General features: G+C 59.4%; 1 protein-coding gene across 1 annotated transcript in view; it reads left to right on the forward strand.

Annotated features, from left to right (window-relative positions):
- The first annotated feature begins 2,777 nt into the window (after positions 1 to 2,777).
- LOC148218083 (uncharacterized) overlaps positions 2,778 to 14,453 on the forward strand; it is a 45,308-nt gene continuing 33,632 nt past the window's right edge. The window contains exon 1 of the mRNA XM_088158175.1: positions 2,778 to 3,482. Coding sequence (XP_088014301.1) covers positions 2,807 to 3,482 — 676 coding nt within the window. The 5' untranslated portion in view covers positions 2,778 to 2,806. The remainder of the gene's footprint in view (positions 3,483 to 14,453) is intronic.

A 14,453-nucleotide genomic window follows, 5' to 3' on the forward strand; every position in this document is an offset into this window, starting at 1 on the left:
GCCATAGCTGTGGCACCAATCATTTTGTTACATTTCATTTTCATTTTATTTGTTGCTTTTCTTCTGTCCATACCACCACATTGAGGCTATTGGGGTTCAGAAAGTGATACAATGTTATGGGTAGAATAGAGAATTCTCAATTCAGGTCCTGCAATTTCCTATTAATGCTCACAATTCTTACACCTCCTTTTCAGTCCTGGATTACTTCTGAGATTATCCAGACCCTCTCTGGGTCAATACACCACAAACCTTCAGACAAAATATGTCTAACTATTTTCTCCAGCATTTGCTCTTATATTTCAAATACTCAAAGATGCTTTTTAGCCTGAACATTCAGCCATTTCACAGAGGCTTCTTCTACCACTTCCTGTCCTCCTGATTGCAGCAAGTCATCCACATCCTGCATTAACCCAATCCCTGCGTGTGGGGTAAATTCTTGTGATATTTTCTGCAAGGCTTGCCCCAATAAGGCTGGTGCTTCCGTGCATCCCTGCAGAAGGACCGTCCATGTCTTTCCCATTTTCCCTTCTACCTCTTGTTCCCACTCAAAGGCAAAATCCAGTTTACCATCCTGTGTGAGTGGGCATCCCCAGAAAGCATCTTTGCCATCAAGGACTGAATGGTGTCAGTGTGAGGAGGGCACCTGGTTGAAGATGGTGTAAGGATGTGAGAGCCCCTGGGTGCTGGGGCCCCCTTGGGCCCTGGGGTTCATCCCTCAGGGGCTGTAGAAACTCTGCCATGGCCTTTGCCTTCCCCTTGGCCTTTTCCTCCTCCCTTCTTGCATTCCCCTGCTGTGCCTTTGTGACCAAGTGCTCCAGGGGCTTCTTCTGCCCCTCCTGCAGCCCCCTCAGTGCCTGGGGGTGCTCATCCTCTGACAGCTGCTGAGCTTTCTGCTAAATCATTCCTTTCTGCAGTGACCCAAGGAAAATGCTTAAAAGCTGATCTGGATGCTTGCCCGTCCAATTCCCATTTCCCAGCTGTTCCTTTGTCCTGCTGCTCCTTGTGCTGTGGCTGCCGTGGCCAGCCCGTATCCCAGAGCCGGTGCCTGTCCTGCCGCAGTGTCCAAACGCGGCCCCCCCGGCGGGCAGGGCCGGCAGCTCCACGGGGCCGGGCAGCGGCCGGGGCGTCCCGCAGCCTCCTGGGGGCCGGGGGCCACTGCCGGGCCTGCAATTGCCGGGGGGTGCTGGGCTCAGGCAGCGCCCGGCGCTGAGCCCCGGCTGCCCCACAGCCCCGGCCCGGCCCCGCAGCTCCCCACAGGCCCCCAGCCCGTGCTCCCGGTGCCGCCCCTCTGCGCCCGCTCCTGCCGCTGCCCAGCACAGAGAAACCCCCTGCAATCCTGACCTCCTGTGTGCCTGTCCTGGCAACCGGGGATGGAAAGGATCTGCATCAGCTGGTGACTTCTGAGGATAAGAGCCTGCTGAAAAACATCCCCATCCTCAGTATTTTTCTCTTTCTCCTCTTTTCCATCACCCTTTTTCTTCCCACATAGATTGCTCCTGCTGCATCTTGCCTGAACCATATTCCTGCACACTCCCCTTCACCCAGTCCCTTCCCAGCACACCAACACCATCCATCCCCTGTTGTCTAAATCCCTTCTGGACTTCCCTTATTGCCCCTCTGTGTGTCCATGTCCTTGATTACCTCTGGGAGAATGTGCAAACTCCCTCAAAATGCTCCCCAGGGACCCTTCAGAGATATTTTGGGATCATCATCCCTTTTGCCGGGATCCCTTCCTGGCCTTCCCTTTCTTCCCTCCATGGGTGTCCTGTAGTCACTGCTGAGATTTTCAGTGCTCTCTGGCTGCCGACTCTTCCCAGCACTCCCTGATCTGTCACTCGTCTGTCTCCTGGCCCCAGCGCCCCCCGGCAGGGGAATTTGGGGAGGTGGGAGGGGGGGAGCGCCAAGGCCGGGCCCCCCCGCGCTGTGGTGGCGGCAGCGGCTGCAGTGGGGAGCGAGTGCGGGCGGGAGCGGCCGAGAGCCCAGCGCTGCCCCAGCCCGAGCTGCCCCAGCTCCATCGCTGCCCCTGCGCTGGGATGCTGTGGGTTTGGGGGGAAGAGGGAGCCGGCAGTGGGTGCTGGGCCTGGGGGCAGCAGGAGAAGGGAAGGAGAAGCAGGGTTGAAGAACAAAATGGTCAAAGAATGCACGTGGGAGGAGCAGGTGGGATTGTGCAGGAGAAGGAGGAGTAGTATGTAGAAGAGAACTGTGAAGAAGAGCAGGGATACAGGAGGAGGAGGAGGGCAGAAACTGGAAACACCGCAATGTTCCACTCCTCCCTGTATCTGCAGCCTCTCCCCCAGTCCCAGGTGCGTTGCCCCCCCCACATGCACCAAATGAGGGGTGGCGAGCTGTGGGCTTCCACAATTATTAGAGGGTGCATATTGGTGTTTCTGAGCTTTAACTGGCTAAATGTTGGGGATTTGTTTTTTTCAGGGGCTGAACCTTAGTATTTTGGAGAGGGTCTTGTTTAAATCTTGCTGTTTGGGGGGGTTTTCATCTGTGTCATGATGTTTGTAGCATTTTTAGGCTGTATCTTGGTATTTTGGAGATTCTTACAGACACAAGATGCTCAGTGTCTTCCTGACTGGCACTTGGGGAAGGAGGAACTCCCAGCCCAAGATTCTATCCTCTTGTTTTTTCCCCAAAACAGGATTTTTCATTCCTAAGGCGTCAGTGGATGGAGGCAGAGGAAAAGCACCAGAGGTCCCTCTCGAGGAGGGGCTGCAAACCCAGCCCAGGGAGCTGCGAGGAGGAAAGACCCTCCCTGAGCCAGGAAGGCGGCCGGAGATCCAGGCAGAGCTCAGAACTGATGGAGAAGCCTCCTGGAGGGGAGAAGCCTCACGAGTGCTTGGAATGTGGGAAGGTTTTCAACTACAGGTCCCAGCTCATCCGGCACGAGTGGATCCACACTGGGGAAAAGCCCTACGAATGTGGGAAATGTGGGACGAGGTTCAGCAAGATCTCCGACCTGATGCGGCACCAGGTGGTCCACACTGGAGAACGGCCCTACACCTGCTTGGAATGTGGGAAGAGCTTTGGATGGATGCCCTACCTGAAAGCCCACCAGCGCATCCACACTGGGGAGAGGCCCTATGAGTGTCCTGAGTGTGGGAAGAGGTTTCAGACCAGCTCAAATCTCCTCGTCCATGAGCGGATTCACAGAGAGGAGAGGCCCTTCCACTGCCCCGACTGTGGGAAGGGATTCAAGCAAAAGGGACACCTTACTGTCCACCAGCGCATCCACACCAGCTACAGGCCCTACAAGTGTCCCAGGTGTGGGAAGAGGTTTCAGACCAACTCCAATCTCCTCGTCCATGAGCGGATTCACACAGAAGAGACGCCCTTCCACTGTCCCGACTGCGGGAAGGGATTCAAGCACAACTCCACCCTCACTGTCCACCGGCGCATCCACACTGGGGAGAGGCCCTACGAGTGTCCTGAGTGTGGGAAGAGCTTCGCCAGGAGCTCTCACTTGACCCGACACCAACGGAGGCTCCACTAAGGGAAGCCCTGTGAGTGTCCCGAGTGTGGGAAGAGCTTCGTGCTCTGCTCCAGCTCCATCTCCCATGGGAGGATCGGTGTTGGATGATCCCCAGTGACCCCCGTTGGGCAGAGCCCTGGTGATCCGTGGTCCTGGTGATCTCCGTGGGGTGGGGGAAAGGTGTTGGAGAGATTTCTCTCTCTTCTCCTTGTCCCTCTGTGATTTGGTTGGTAATAAATTCCCTCGCTGTGCCCAGGCTGGCTCTGTTGTTCCCGTGCCGGTGCTCGGGGCGGGATCTCTCCTGTTCCTTCTCTCACTCCCGGGCCTGTTCTCAGCCAATCAGAGAATGCGGTGAAGAAGATTCAGCCAATCAGAGAGAGGAGCTGTGATGACTCACCGGTTGCCGGGCAGACCCGCAGTACCCAGTGTTCCCCACCTGGACCCGCCCTCCCCGCCCAGTCACGATCCCCCCGCGGGGTCCCCCCAAGTCCTTTCCCAGTCCCGCCCCACAATAAACGGGACGGGGCGAACTGGGAAACTTTACTGGGAACACTGGGAGCAGCCAGGCTGGGGCAGAGTGACAGTAGGTCTGGGGGGAACACACGACCCCCCCAAAATCAGCGTGGGGACGGAGCGGGGGGGTCCCGGCCGCACTCGAGGCCATGGGGAGGGGCTGCAGCAGCTGCTGGGTCAGGAGCTCTGTGGGCAGAGAAAAGGGGGCAGCACCTGACTGGGGGCCCCATGGGGAGCGCACACGCTCCGGGGTCGGAACACGACCCCCGGGACCCTCCCCCCACCCTTCTTGCACAGGTAGAAGCCGAGCCCCAGGTCCAGGAAGACGAAACCCAACACGGAGCCCCTGATCCCCATCAGCACCTTGCTGCGGGCGGTGTCTGGCGGCATCTCTGGGGGTCCACAGGCGTTAAGACCTCCCAAAATCTCTCACTGACACCCCAAGCTACTCCAATCACCCTCCCAGTCACCTCTAGCCCCCCCAGGACTTCTTGAATCGTCCTCCCAATCTCTTCCCGGTCTCCCCAGGACCCACCAACGCTCCTCCTGTCCCTCTCACGATCCCATAAACCCCTCCCAGTTGCCCCCCACCTCCCCAGGCCCCCCAACGCTTTCCCAGTCCCTGCCCGGTTTCACCAGGACTCACCAGGACTCCTCCCAGTCTCTTCCCATCACAGCCAATCTCATTCCAACCTTTGCTTTCCAGCTCCACATCTTTTTCCAACCCCTCCAGGCTGACTCAAATCCCTCCCTGTTCCCCCCAGCTGATCCCAGTGTGTCCCCACTCTCTCCCAGTGCCCTCCAGTGTGTCCATCTCACTGTGGCCCTCGAGCTCCCAGCCCGGCCCCACCTCCCTGCTCTGCTCCATGGATTTCTACCCTGCTGAGATCCAAGTGAGGTGGTTCCAGGGCCAGCAGGAGTTCTCAGGGCATGTGGTGCCCACCAGGACCAGGTCCCCAGCAGGAGAGGGCTGGTGTGGCACTGAGAGGGACTGGGAATGAAATTGGAGAGAGTGGGGGAACACTGGGAGAGAGTTGATTGGACTGAGGCAATGGGAGAGAGGGTGGAGGTTTGGGAGTGGAGTTAGAAGGACTGGGAGTGGGAATGGAATGGCTGTGGACTGAGAGGAATTCGGAGGGACTCAGGTGACAATGAGAGGGACCATGAGGACGCCGAGACAGACTGGGATGGACTGGGAGAGGCACCCGAGTCACTTGGGGTGAGGGGCAGGAGGCCCCGGGGATGGGCACAAGAAGGGCTGACGTGTCTCGGGTGATTCCCAGGGAGGTTTTGAGGGGCTCCAGGGTCATTCCCAGGGCAGGGCCCGAGGGGACACGCTCTGCCCCACGCTCACCTCTGCGCTCCACGAGGAACGGGCTGGACAACTCGTAGTTGTGCCGGCAGTGCCTGTCCACCGCAGCCCGTCTGTACTCCATCCATTGCGGGTCGCTGTTCCAGTGCCTGGCAGCCTTGTCCCCAAAGGAGGTGTCCCCACGTGCAGCCCCACATCGCTGCCCAAGTGCAGGAACTGCTCCCGGTTGGAGATGTTCCTCTCCACGAACCTCAGCCGGTCGGTGCCGTGAATGAAGTGACACTCGGACTGAACCATCTCCTGGAACAGCGCTGTGTGTGCAGGACACAGGTCCGGGGGTGTCCCCCCAGCAGCCCCCCAGCAGCCCACAGTAGCCAAGGGCTCCGGGCCCCCGCCACATGCCCCATGGCCAGCGCCGGGCAGGGTCTGACACCTCCCCCCTGTTGGAACTCTGGAAACTGAGGGGTTTGGGCTTTCTCTGCTGACAGGCACTGACCCCCAGGAAAACAGTGCTGTTTACCAGAGGCCATGAAGAAGGCTTCCAGAATTGTGATAGAACGGGGATCACTGGTGTGTAGTTTGAATAGAAGTGTGTAATGTTCCATGGTGGAAAATTTAGAATTTGTGGTTTTAGACTATATTAATACATATAAAACAAGATGGAGGTTTTAGGGTGGAGTTTTCTTTCTTTTTTACCTTCTTCACGGGTCTTGGTGGTACTTTTGTAATTGGATAGAAAATTCCACATTGCAGGTCAGAGGTGATTGGTTGTTGGGTTAAAAGTAAAAAGAATTTAGCTGTCTGTTCTTAATTGGACTCATTGGCCCTTAAAAGGCCTTGTAGTGAGAGAGAGATACGTGTCCATTTTTAGCCTGTTAGCTAGAAGTGCTGTAGAACTCACTGTAATATTGATAAGAATTAATAAATATCTGAGTCCAAACACGAAATTCCGTCTCTAGAGCATTTAATCTCGACTCTAGAAAAACAAAAAAGAAGATAAAACGCGATACCCCCTCCCCAAATTCTCCTGGCGGGGGGCGCTGGGGGCGGGGCGCGGGTGGAGTCCAGGTGAGGAGCTCTGGGCGCTCTGGGACTGCCTGAGGAGTCATCAGCGCCGCGCGCTCTGATTGGCTCAATTATTTTGGTGCCTTCTCTCATTGGCTGAGGAGAGGCCCGGGAGTTGAGAGGAGGACCGGGAGAGATCCTGCCCCAGGCTAGCGGTGGAAGAACATCCAATTAACAAGGCATGCAGATCATTTCCCAGCGGTGCCCACACTCCTGTAGGAACTAAATGCACCGAGGATCTCACGAGGGTCACCAACTCTCTGGCGGCCAAATCCAGCCCTGCGCTCCCTGCGGGTGCGGGCACTCTGGGAAGGGCTCAGCTGCGGGTCAGATGGCCGGAGAGTGGCTTGGTGGTCACCTCGTGTGTGAGGCAGTGATGGGCTGGGGAGATGCGTGGACACTGCACATAATCACTTCCAAGCAAAAATCATTCCAGGAAGGAGTAACAGCTTCTGACAGAGACCAAGTGTTGCCACCAGGTGCTCCTGCCAACAGCCGCCTGCAGAAAGGAGCACACACACCAATGCACGTGGGCTTTGGCTGTCCTCTGGCAGAGAAGTCCCCAGGGGACACAGGTCTCTGTGGCAGGAGCAGGCACCAGCATTGGCAGGCCTTGGGGGCGGCAGGTCTCCTTTGGCAGGGACTCTGCCACACCTGCTGATTTCACTGCTCCCAGGACTCAGAGCAGCATTCGTGCCCTGGGCCATACGTCCCGTGTCTGTGTCACACTCCTGTGTGTGTGACGGCCACCCAGCACCGGGTCTTGTCCCAGAGAGGCCCTGGCAGCTGCTGTGGAAGGCCCCGATGCCCTTCCTGCTGCAGCTGCATCGGCAACCGTGGGGGCTCCTTCTGCTGCCCTGAGCAGGCAGAGCAGAGGAGCATCTGCTTGTTGTTTGAGCCATTCCTAAAATTCTTGTTGGGCTGTCCTCGAACCTTGGGGGAACGTCTTCCTTGCAAGCTGGGCCACTTTGGGGGTGGGGTGGGGGTGTCCTCAGGGCACGTGGAGGTGTGTCCTAGGGCTCTTTGTGACACAGTGCACCGTGGTCACCGTGCAATAGGAAAGGGACAGAGCGTACAAGGGTGACCCTTTGTGACACGTCGTGACATAGGTGCTGGTGGTGACACGGCCACACCACAGTGCTCGGTGCACTCGTCGGGACAGGACGGAGAGAGCGGTGCTGTGAGGAGCCCCCACACAGCCAGCTTGTTCCTTACTGACCCGGAGCTTTTCCAAAGCGTTTCCTCTGCAGGTGACCTCGAGGACAGACTGCAGGACACGGTGTCCTGTAGCCTTCCCAAGGCTTCTCTGCTGCAGCTGCCTACAAAGCACAACTGCAGCACTTGCTCATCTGGAGCTTTTCCAAGACATCTCTCCTGCAAGCAGTTCCAATTCCAAACAGTGACATGGAGCAGACACCACCCAGAGTGCCCAAGCTGGCCTGGGTGAAGGAGGAGGAGGAGGCTGCAGCTCCCTCAGCACAGCAGCCTGAAGAGCTGGAGCAGATCCAGCTGCTGCAGGAGGGTGAGTAGCAGAGCTGGGCCACAGAGCTGGTGCCTGCAGCCAGCTTAGCCCCATCCCATCCCATCCCATCCCATCCCATCCCATCCCATCCCATCCCATCCCATCCCATCCCATCCCATCCAACATGCCCATGGATAGGACAGAAGAGGGGTTGGGGCTGAACCCCCAGGCAGCCACACCCCATCCCTGGAGCATCCCAGGGCTGTCCCTGCCTGGGAATGCAGGGCTGGCCTGTGTTCTCCGGCCTCTCCCACAGCCCCTCAGCCCTGGCTGCGCTCGCTCTTTGCCAGGTGCCGCCATGGACCCGACACAAGAGCAGGACCCTGCCCGTGGCCGCTTCCGCAGAACAGCGCAGGTACTGCAGCCATCCCCACCTGGGCTGGGCCTGCTGTCACTGCTCAGCCCAGCACCGTGCTTGGAGCACTCCATGGATTCTCCCTCTCTTCCTGCCCTTCTCCTGCAGATGATCTATGAATTCATCATGTGCATTTGGCGGGAAGAGACCACCGGTGTGGGCACTGGGCTCTTGGCAAACTTTCCCCTCTTCACTGCTGAGACCGGGGCTGCCATGCTGGATTTGCTTGTGGAGAAGGGTGTCTCCAATCCAAAGCAAGTAAGCAGCCTCTGGCCAGGAATTGTGTGGTGCCTCAAGCCAGCTCTGCTGGGTTCCTTCAGTCTTTGAGGCCCAGACCAATAGGGTGGGAAGGGCAGCACTTCTCAGGGGAAGCTGGGGAACCTGCTGCTCGGGCAGGTGTCCAAGTCTCCCCGGGCCTTCTGCAGGTGCCAGCCATGGTGAGGTACATCCACAAGTGGCTCACGGCCAATGAGTCTGCTGGGCACAGGCTGGACAAGGCCCTTCTGGAGCTGACCAGGGAATACCCCTGCGATGTGCTGATGACTCTCTTGCGCTGGGCCCCATCGGGTGACAGGTACGGCAGCCCCACCTGCCTTGAGGGTTTAGGGTTCCCCGGCCCGTTACCCTCTAGAGCCTGTCCCTGGTGACTGCCAGACAGGGGGACAGTTCCAGGAGCCTCAGGCTCCTCCGTTTGCCAGTGCTGCCATGTCAGCCCCTGAGCGTGCTGCCACGCTCCCTCCCTGCCCCTCAAGATGCCTGCACCCCCGTGGGCTGGCTGGGTGCTGCCAGCGAGGGCCGGTGGGCAGAGGCAGGGCTGACGGCCAGCGCGGGCCCCTGCAGCAGCCCAGGCCACAGTGCTGTGGCCCAGACCCCCCTGACACAGAGCTCTGACCCCACAGAGCTGCTACGGCCATGTGGGGAGTGATCATGTCCTCCACTGGGACTGCGGAGCCGGCGCTGCAGATACTCCTCAATGTGCTGAACGCCTGGCCAGTGGACAGTGTGTACACCTCCGATGGCGACAGCACAGGAGTCTTTGCCCTGGCTGTGAGTTCCTGCAACTGACCTTTGCTTGCCCCTAGGCCACCTCTCCAGCAGCTAGCTCTCTGTCCTCCCCCCAGCTGCATCTCTCTGCCTCAGGCACTGCGCTGAAACCTGCCTTAGGGGCAAGGTTCAGGGGCACCAGGCTGGGTGCCCCCACGGTGTCTCCCCCGGCCTCTCCCTGGCATGCTCGGGCCCTGCCACACGGATGTCTTGGCACTGAGTGTTGTCTCTGGGTGGTTCATTTTTTGCAGGCAACCGTGACACTGTGGAGGGTCTTCAACCTGACCTGGTGCCCACCTATAGTGTTGGAGTATTTTCCCCGTCTCTTTCTGTGTCTGCTCTTCCAAGTTTACATCAGCGCACTGGATACGCCAGAGGAGGTTGATACCTTCTGGAAGGGGTGCCAGGAGCAACTGGGCCTTGCCACCAACCCCCAAAGGTGCTCCATCCCAGTCCTCCCAGTCTCCCCATCCATTCCAAGGCAGGAGCCAGGGCTGCCAGCATCACCTGGGCTTTGCTCTGCACACAGGTTTGCAGTGCAGACCCTGAAGGTCCTGCTCTGCCGAGTGCAGTGTGAGCGTGTTGTGGTAGCCATGGAAGGCAAGGCTGGCTGGGACACGCTGCTCTGTACTGACACCCACCACTATGCAGTGGGACTCCTGGCCAGGTGAGACCCCCTTCTCCCTGCTGCCCCCGGCACTTGTGCCCAGGGTGCCCCACACAGTTCCCATGGGCAGGGGTGAGAGGGCTTTGTCACAAAGGGACGGACGAGCAGACTGGAAAAGGCTGGCACAGGAGGGTGCCCGGGAACAGCCGCCTCCCAAAGCGCCCACGGGGTGCTTGGGAAAAGACCAGAGCTCCGTGGGTCACTCCTGGGAGAGCTTTGCCCTCCCGGCTCAGGGGCAATGATGCCTTTTCCCCCCCACCAGGGAGATGCACTGTGTCTCCATGATCTGGTGTTGCAGCTTCATCTCCTGCCTCTTGGAGCTCCTCAGCCAAGACATTTCAGACTGGCAGCTGCCCGCCATGGCGTTCCTTGTGGAGGTGAGCCCCATGGGCAGCACAGCTGAGCTGCCTCCCACCTCTCTGCCCTCTCACAGCCGCAGCTGCCTGGGACGGTGCCCGTGCCCTGTGCTGCTGCCTTGGCTCAGGCCTGTGCAGTTCTGAGCTCCTGCCAGCTGGGCACCCCGGTCACTGCTTTGTGCCTTTCAGGTCCTGGACCTCCTGGACATCAAAGAATGGGGTGACAGCCTCTTGGAGATCATGGCAAGGCGCCTGCAGAGCACGTCCAGGGAGATGCGTCGCCTGGTGCTCAGAGGCCTCGTGCAGCTCAGCAAGGACCCCTCGATGGTGAGAAGACAGCAGCGGCTGAAGCTGTGCTGGCAGCGTGGGGCTGGGGAAAGCAGCCCCTTGGGCTTGGCTGGGCTTTGGGAGCTGTGGCAGCTGCTCCCAGCTCTCCTGCGTTGCTGTTCAGCTGCCCGAGTGCTTCAGGACAGCCCTTCGGCCCCTGGGCTCCACGGCAGCAGCAGCAGCAGCGTGGGCTTGCCCTGCCTTGTCTTCCGTGCAGAACATTAGAATGTACAGCCTGACAGAAAGCCTTGTGGACCTGTTGCGGGATGCAGATGAAGACATCGTTGAGATGACCGTCACGGTGCTCAGCTTTCTGCTCTCGCACAGACACCTCGCAATACCCAGCCCCATCGCCCTGCGGCTGGCTGGCGCGCTCTGGCCACTGCTGGACAACGTAAGGCTCTGTGCCCCCAGCCACGGCCACTGGGTGCTGTCCCCAAGTGTGGGGCCCCGTGGATTTTTGGGCCTGTGCACAGAGGGGCCTGGAGCAGCTGATGAGGAGGGCTTTTGCTTCCTTTCCAACAGGACAACCGCCATGTGCAGCTGCTCTCCATTCGCCTCTTCCAAGAGGTGATGAGGTTGGTAGCGGCCAAGGGTAAAAAGCCCCTCAAGATGCTTGTGAGCAAGAGCCTGCTGCCACTCTTCTTCAACTGCCACGATGAGAACATGCGTGTGGCAGAGGTGAGGACTCCTGGGCGCTGCTGTCCTCCTGGCAGGGGGCTCAGCTGTCTCCCTGCACCCGGGCACCTCATGGGCTCCAGCCTCCTCCTGGCCTTGGCACAGGGAGGCAGTTCCTGTGCCCTGGGCCGCGGTGCCATCTCTGGGTCTCTGCTGCTCTGCAGGCCTCTTGTGAAACGCTGCTTTCTGCGCTAAGCTTCCTGAAGAGGAGAGATCTTGAGCACCTGCTGATGGCGGATCAGATGTGGAGGTTTGGCGAGTGCTTGGTAAGAACGCTGCTCCCTTCCCTGGGCTGCCCACGCGGGCTCTTCTCCAGGCTCCTCTGGCCCCAGGGCCGGAGCTGATGGAGCCCCGAGCTCCATCAAGCCCGCGCCTTGCCGGGCCCTCTGCCCCGCTCAGGGCTGTGCGGGCAGGGCAGGCCGGAGCCAAGGGACAGAGCCCGCGCCAACCCTTCCCTCCGTGCCCTGCCGCTCTCTCCAGCTGGCACAGGACAGGAGCCGAGCGGCCGAGCTGCTGCGCCAGGCGCTGCCGTACCTGCGGAGCCCACAGGAGCCCCTGCGAGAGGCGGCCGTCAGGTTTCTTGGTGAGCCACAAGCCCGGCTCCCTCCCCGCCCCGCCGCAGCTCGGCCCCAGCCCCGCCTGCTGCCCCGGCAGCGCCATCCGGGCCGGGGCTCTGGAGCCCCGCCTGCCCTCGGCGCCGCTGCCGCCCTCTCGCAGCCGTGTCCTTGGGCGTCAGGATGCGGCGAGGGCCGGGCCTGAGCCCTGCAGGGGAAGGCGCTGCTGTGGCCGCAGGGCTGGCAGCGCCGCTGCGGGGCAGCTGTGCGGCTGGGGCCGTGACAGGCTCTGTGTTGGCAGGGATGGCCGGGCGGTTCCTGAGAGAGCAGCAGCGAGAGTTGCAGCTCATGTGCAGGGGTGAGTGAGGCCAGCGGGCTGTCAGCGGGGGCTGGCGCTGGCAGCTGCGTTCCCTGCCCCGGCTGGGAGGGCTCTGCTCCCTGCGCGCACGAGGGGCGGCGTGGGCAGAGCACAGAGACCTTTCAGGGGCCTGCGGGAGGGACATTCGTGGCCAGCGCCTTCCAGCTGATCCTTGCTGTCTCCTGCTTCCTCCAGGCCATGGCAAGAGCTGCCGTGTGGGAGGGATGGAGCAGGAGGGTCTCCCCAGATCCCTGCAGATTCAGGCTCTGACTGTGGCTCTGTTCCTCTCTCTTCCAGCCCTTCAGGACATGACAGATGACACCAGCCCTGCCATCTCATGCCTGGCTCTTCAGACTCTGTACATCAACAGAGTTGTACAGAGCATTCCCTCCTCCCGACTCCAGCAGATGCGAGATGGATTCCACCGGCTCTGGAAGTCACGGCCTTCCCTGTGTCGCGGGGGCTGGTTGTCCTGTGTGAGCAGTGTGGAGAACTGATCTGGGAAGCTGCGTCTGCTGGGGCCACCTGAGCCTGCAGGGAACACCTCTGTCCTGCAAGGACTTTGTTTAAGCCCACTGTAGGATTAGTAAATTGCTGTTGTCATGCACAGAGATCCAGGAGCTTTCTTTTGGTTCCCAGAGTTTTCAGGCCAATGGGGAAGAGGGCAAAAAGGGTGCTTGTGCTCGCCAAGTTGGCCAAGTGTGCGGTGTGGACGGGAAAGTGGCCAAAAGGCCCTTGGCCTTTGGTGGTTCTGTGGAAGCCTTAAGGCTTCTGACAGAGCGGGCGGGCAGAGGCCGGAGCTGCGGCGGGGATCCCTGAGAGACTGGTCCCTGGAGATGGCCAGCACCCCTCTGCCAGCCTGGAAGCGCCATCTGTGTCCTGCCCGTGTGTTGCTGGCTGGATTGCTGAGGGCTCTGAGGTGCCTCTTGATGCGGCTCCTCTGCAGCTCCTTCAGCAGCCAGGCAGGCCTGGGGGAGGCGTGGAGGGCACGGGACAGTGGGAGGCCATGAAGGGCTGCGGTGCTGCCAAGGCCTGCCCGGAGAAGGCAGTGGGAAGGCGTGAGGGGGATGCGTGTGGCGCTGGGTGGCGGGAGGCTGTGATGGGCCAGGAGGACTTGTGTGGATGGGTTGGTGGGAAGCCCTGAGGAACTGGGTGGCAGAGGCCATAAGCAGCCCCCAGACAGCCACCTTCTTCCTGCCAGCCGGCTGCTCTGGCGCTTCCCCGACGCGTCTCTGGTGCCCGTGGCAGAAGCCCTCGAGGCCTGGCCTCAGCAGGACGGTGGGGACAGCCCCGAGGTGGCCAGGCTGCTTTGGCTAGGGTCAAGGACGGACAGGGATTCCAACCATGCAGGACTTCTTCTTCTTCTTCTTCTTCTTCTTCTTCTTCTTCTTCTTCTTCTTCTTCTTCTTCTTCTTCTCCTTCTTCTTCTTCTTCTCCTCCTCCTCCTCCTCCTCCTCCTCCTCCTCCTTCTCCTCCTCCTCCTCCTCCTCCTCCTCCTCCTCCTCCTCCTCCTCCTCCTTCTTCTTCTTCTTCTTTCTATACTTATAATGATTATGACATTTACTGCTACCACTCTTTCTTCTTCATCTTAGTATTTTTATTATTCTTCTTACTATTATATTTCTCTACTATAATTATTTTTTCTTATGGGCTTCTTCTACCTGTTCTCTTCCTTCTACATCTACTTCTTATTCTTATATTCTTTTATTCTTATAGTCTTATAGTCTTATTCTTAATTTTTGGTTTAGTGTCCTAATTCTTAATTCCTATTCTTTTTCCTATTCATTTTCTAATTATTATTCTTATTCATTCTGTTTGTTTTTTCTTATTTTTGCCCCTTTTCCAGCCCTCCTGCTGGGGCAGTGGAGCCAGGCAGGGGCAGCGGCAGAGGCAGCGCAGCGCCCGCAGTGCCCGCCGCAGCCGGGATCGATGGTTATTGATGGGTGCAGGCGCTTCCACACGGGCAGGGCAGGCACAGCACGGGCCTGGGGAGCTCGGCTCAGCTGGTCCCGGCTCAACCCAGGCCTGGCGAGGGGCAGCCAAGGGGAACCCGCCTGCTGACAGACCTGCCCATCTGCGCTCTCTCTCTTCTTTGTCCTCACAGAGCTCGAGGACGCTCATTCCATCCCCCTCAGCCTCTTCTTATGGGGAGAGCTTCTGCCCAATGCACGCTTCCTCATGGGACTCTTGATGGTACAGGCTGGTTTCTGCTGGGGACAGCTCC

The sequence above is a fragment of the Sturnus vulgaris genome, unplaced genomic scaffold, assembly GCF_052056855.1.
Source record: "Sturnus vulgaris isolate bStuVul1 unplaced genomic scaffold, bStuVul1.hap1 Scaffold_195, whole genome shotgun sequence".
In the NCBI taxonomy this organism is placed as follows: domain Eukaryota; kingdom Metazoa; phylum Chordata; class Aves; order Passeriformes; family Sturnidae; genus Sturnus; species Sturnus vulgaris.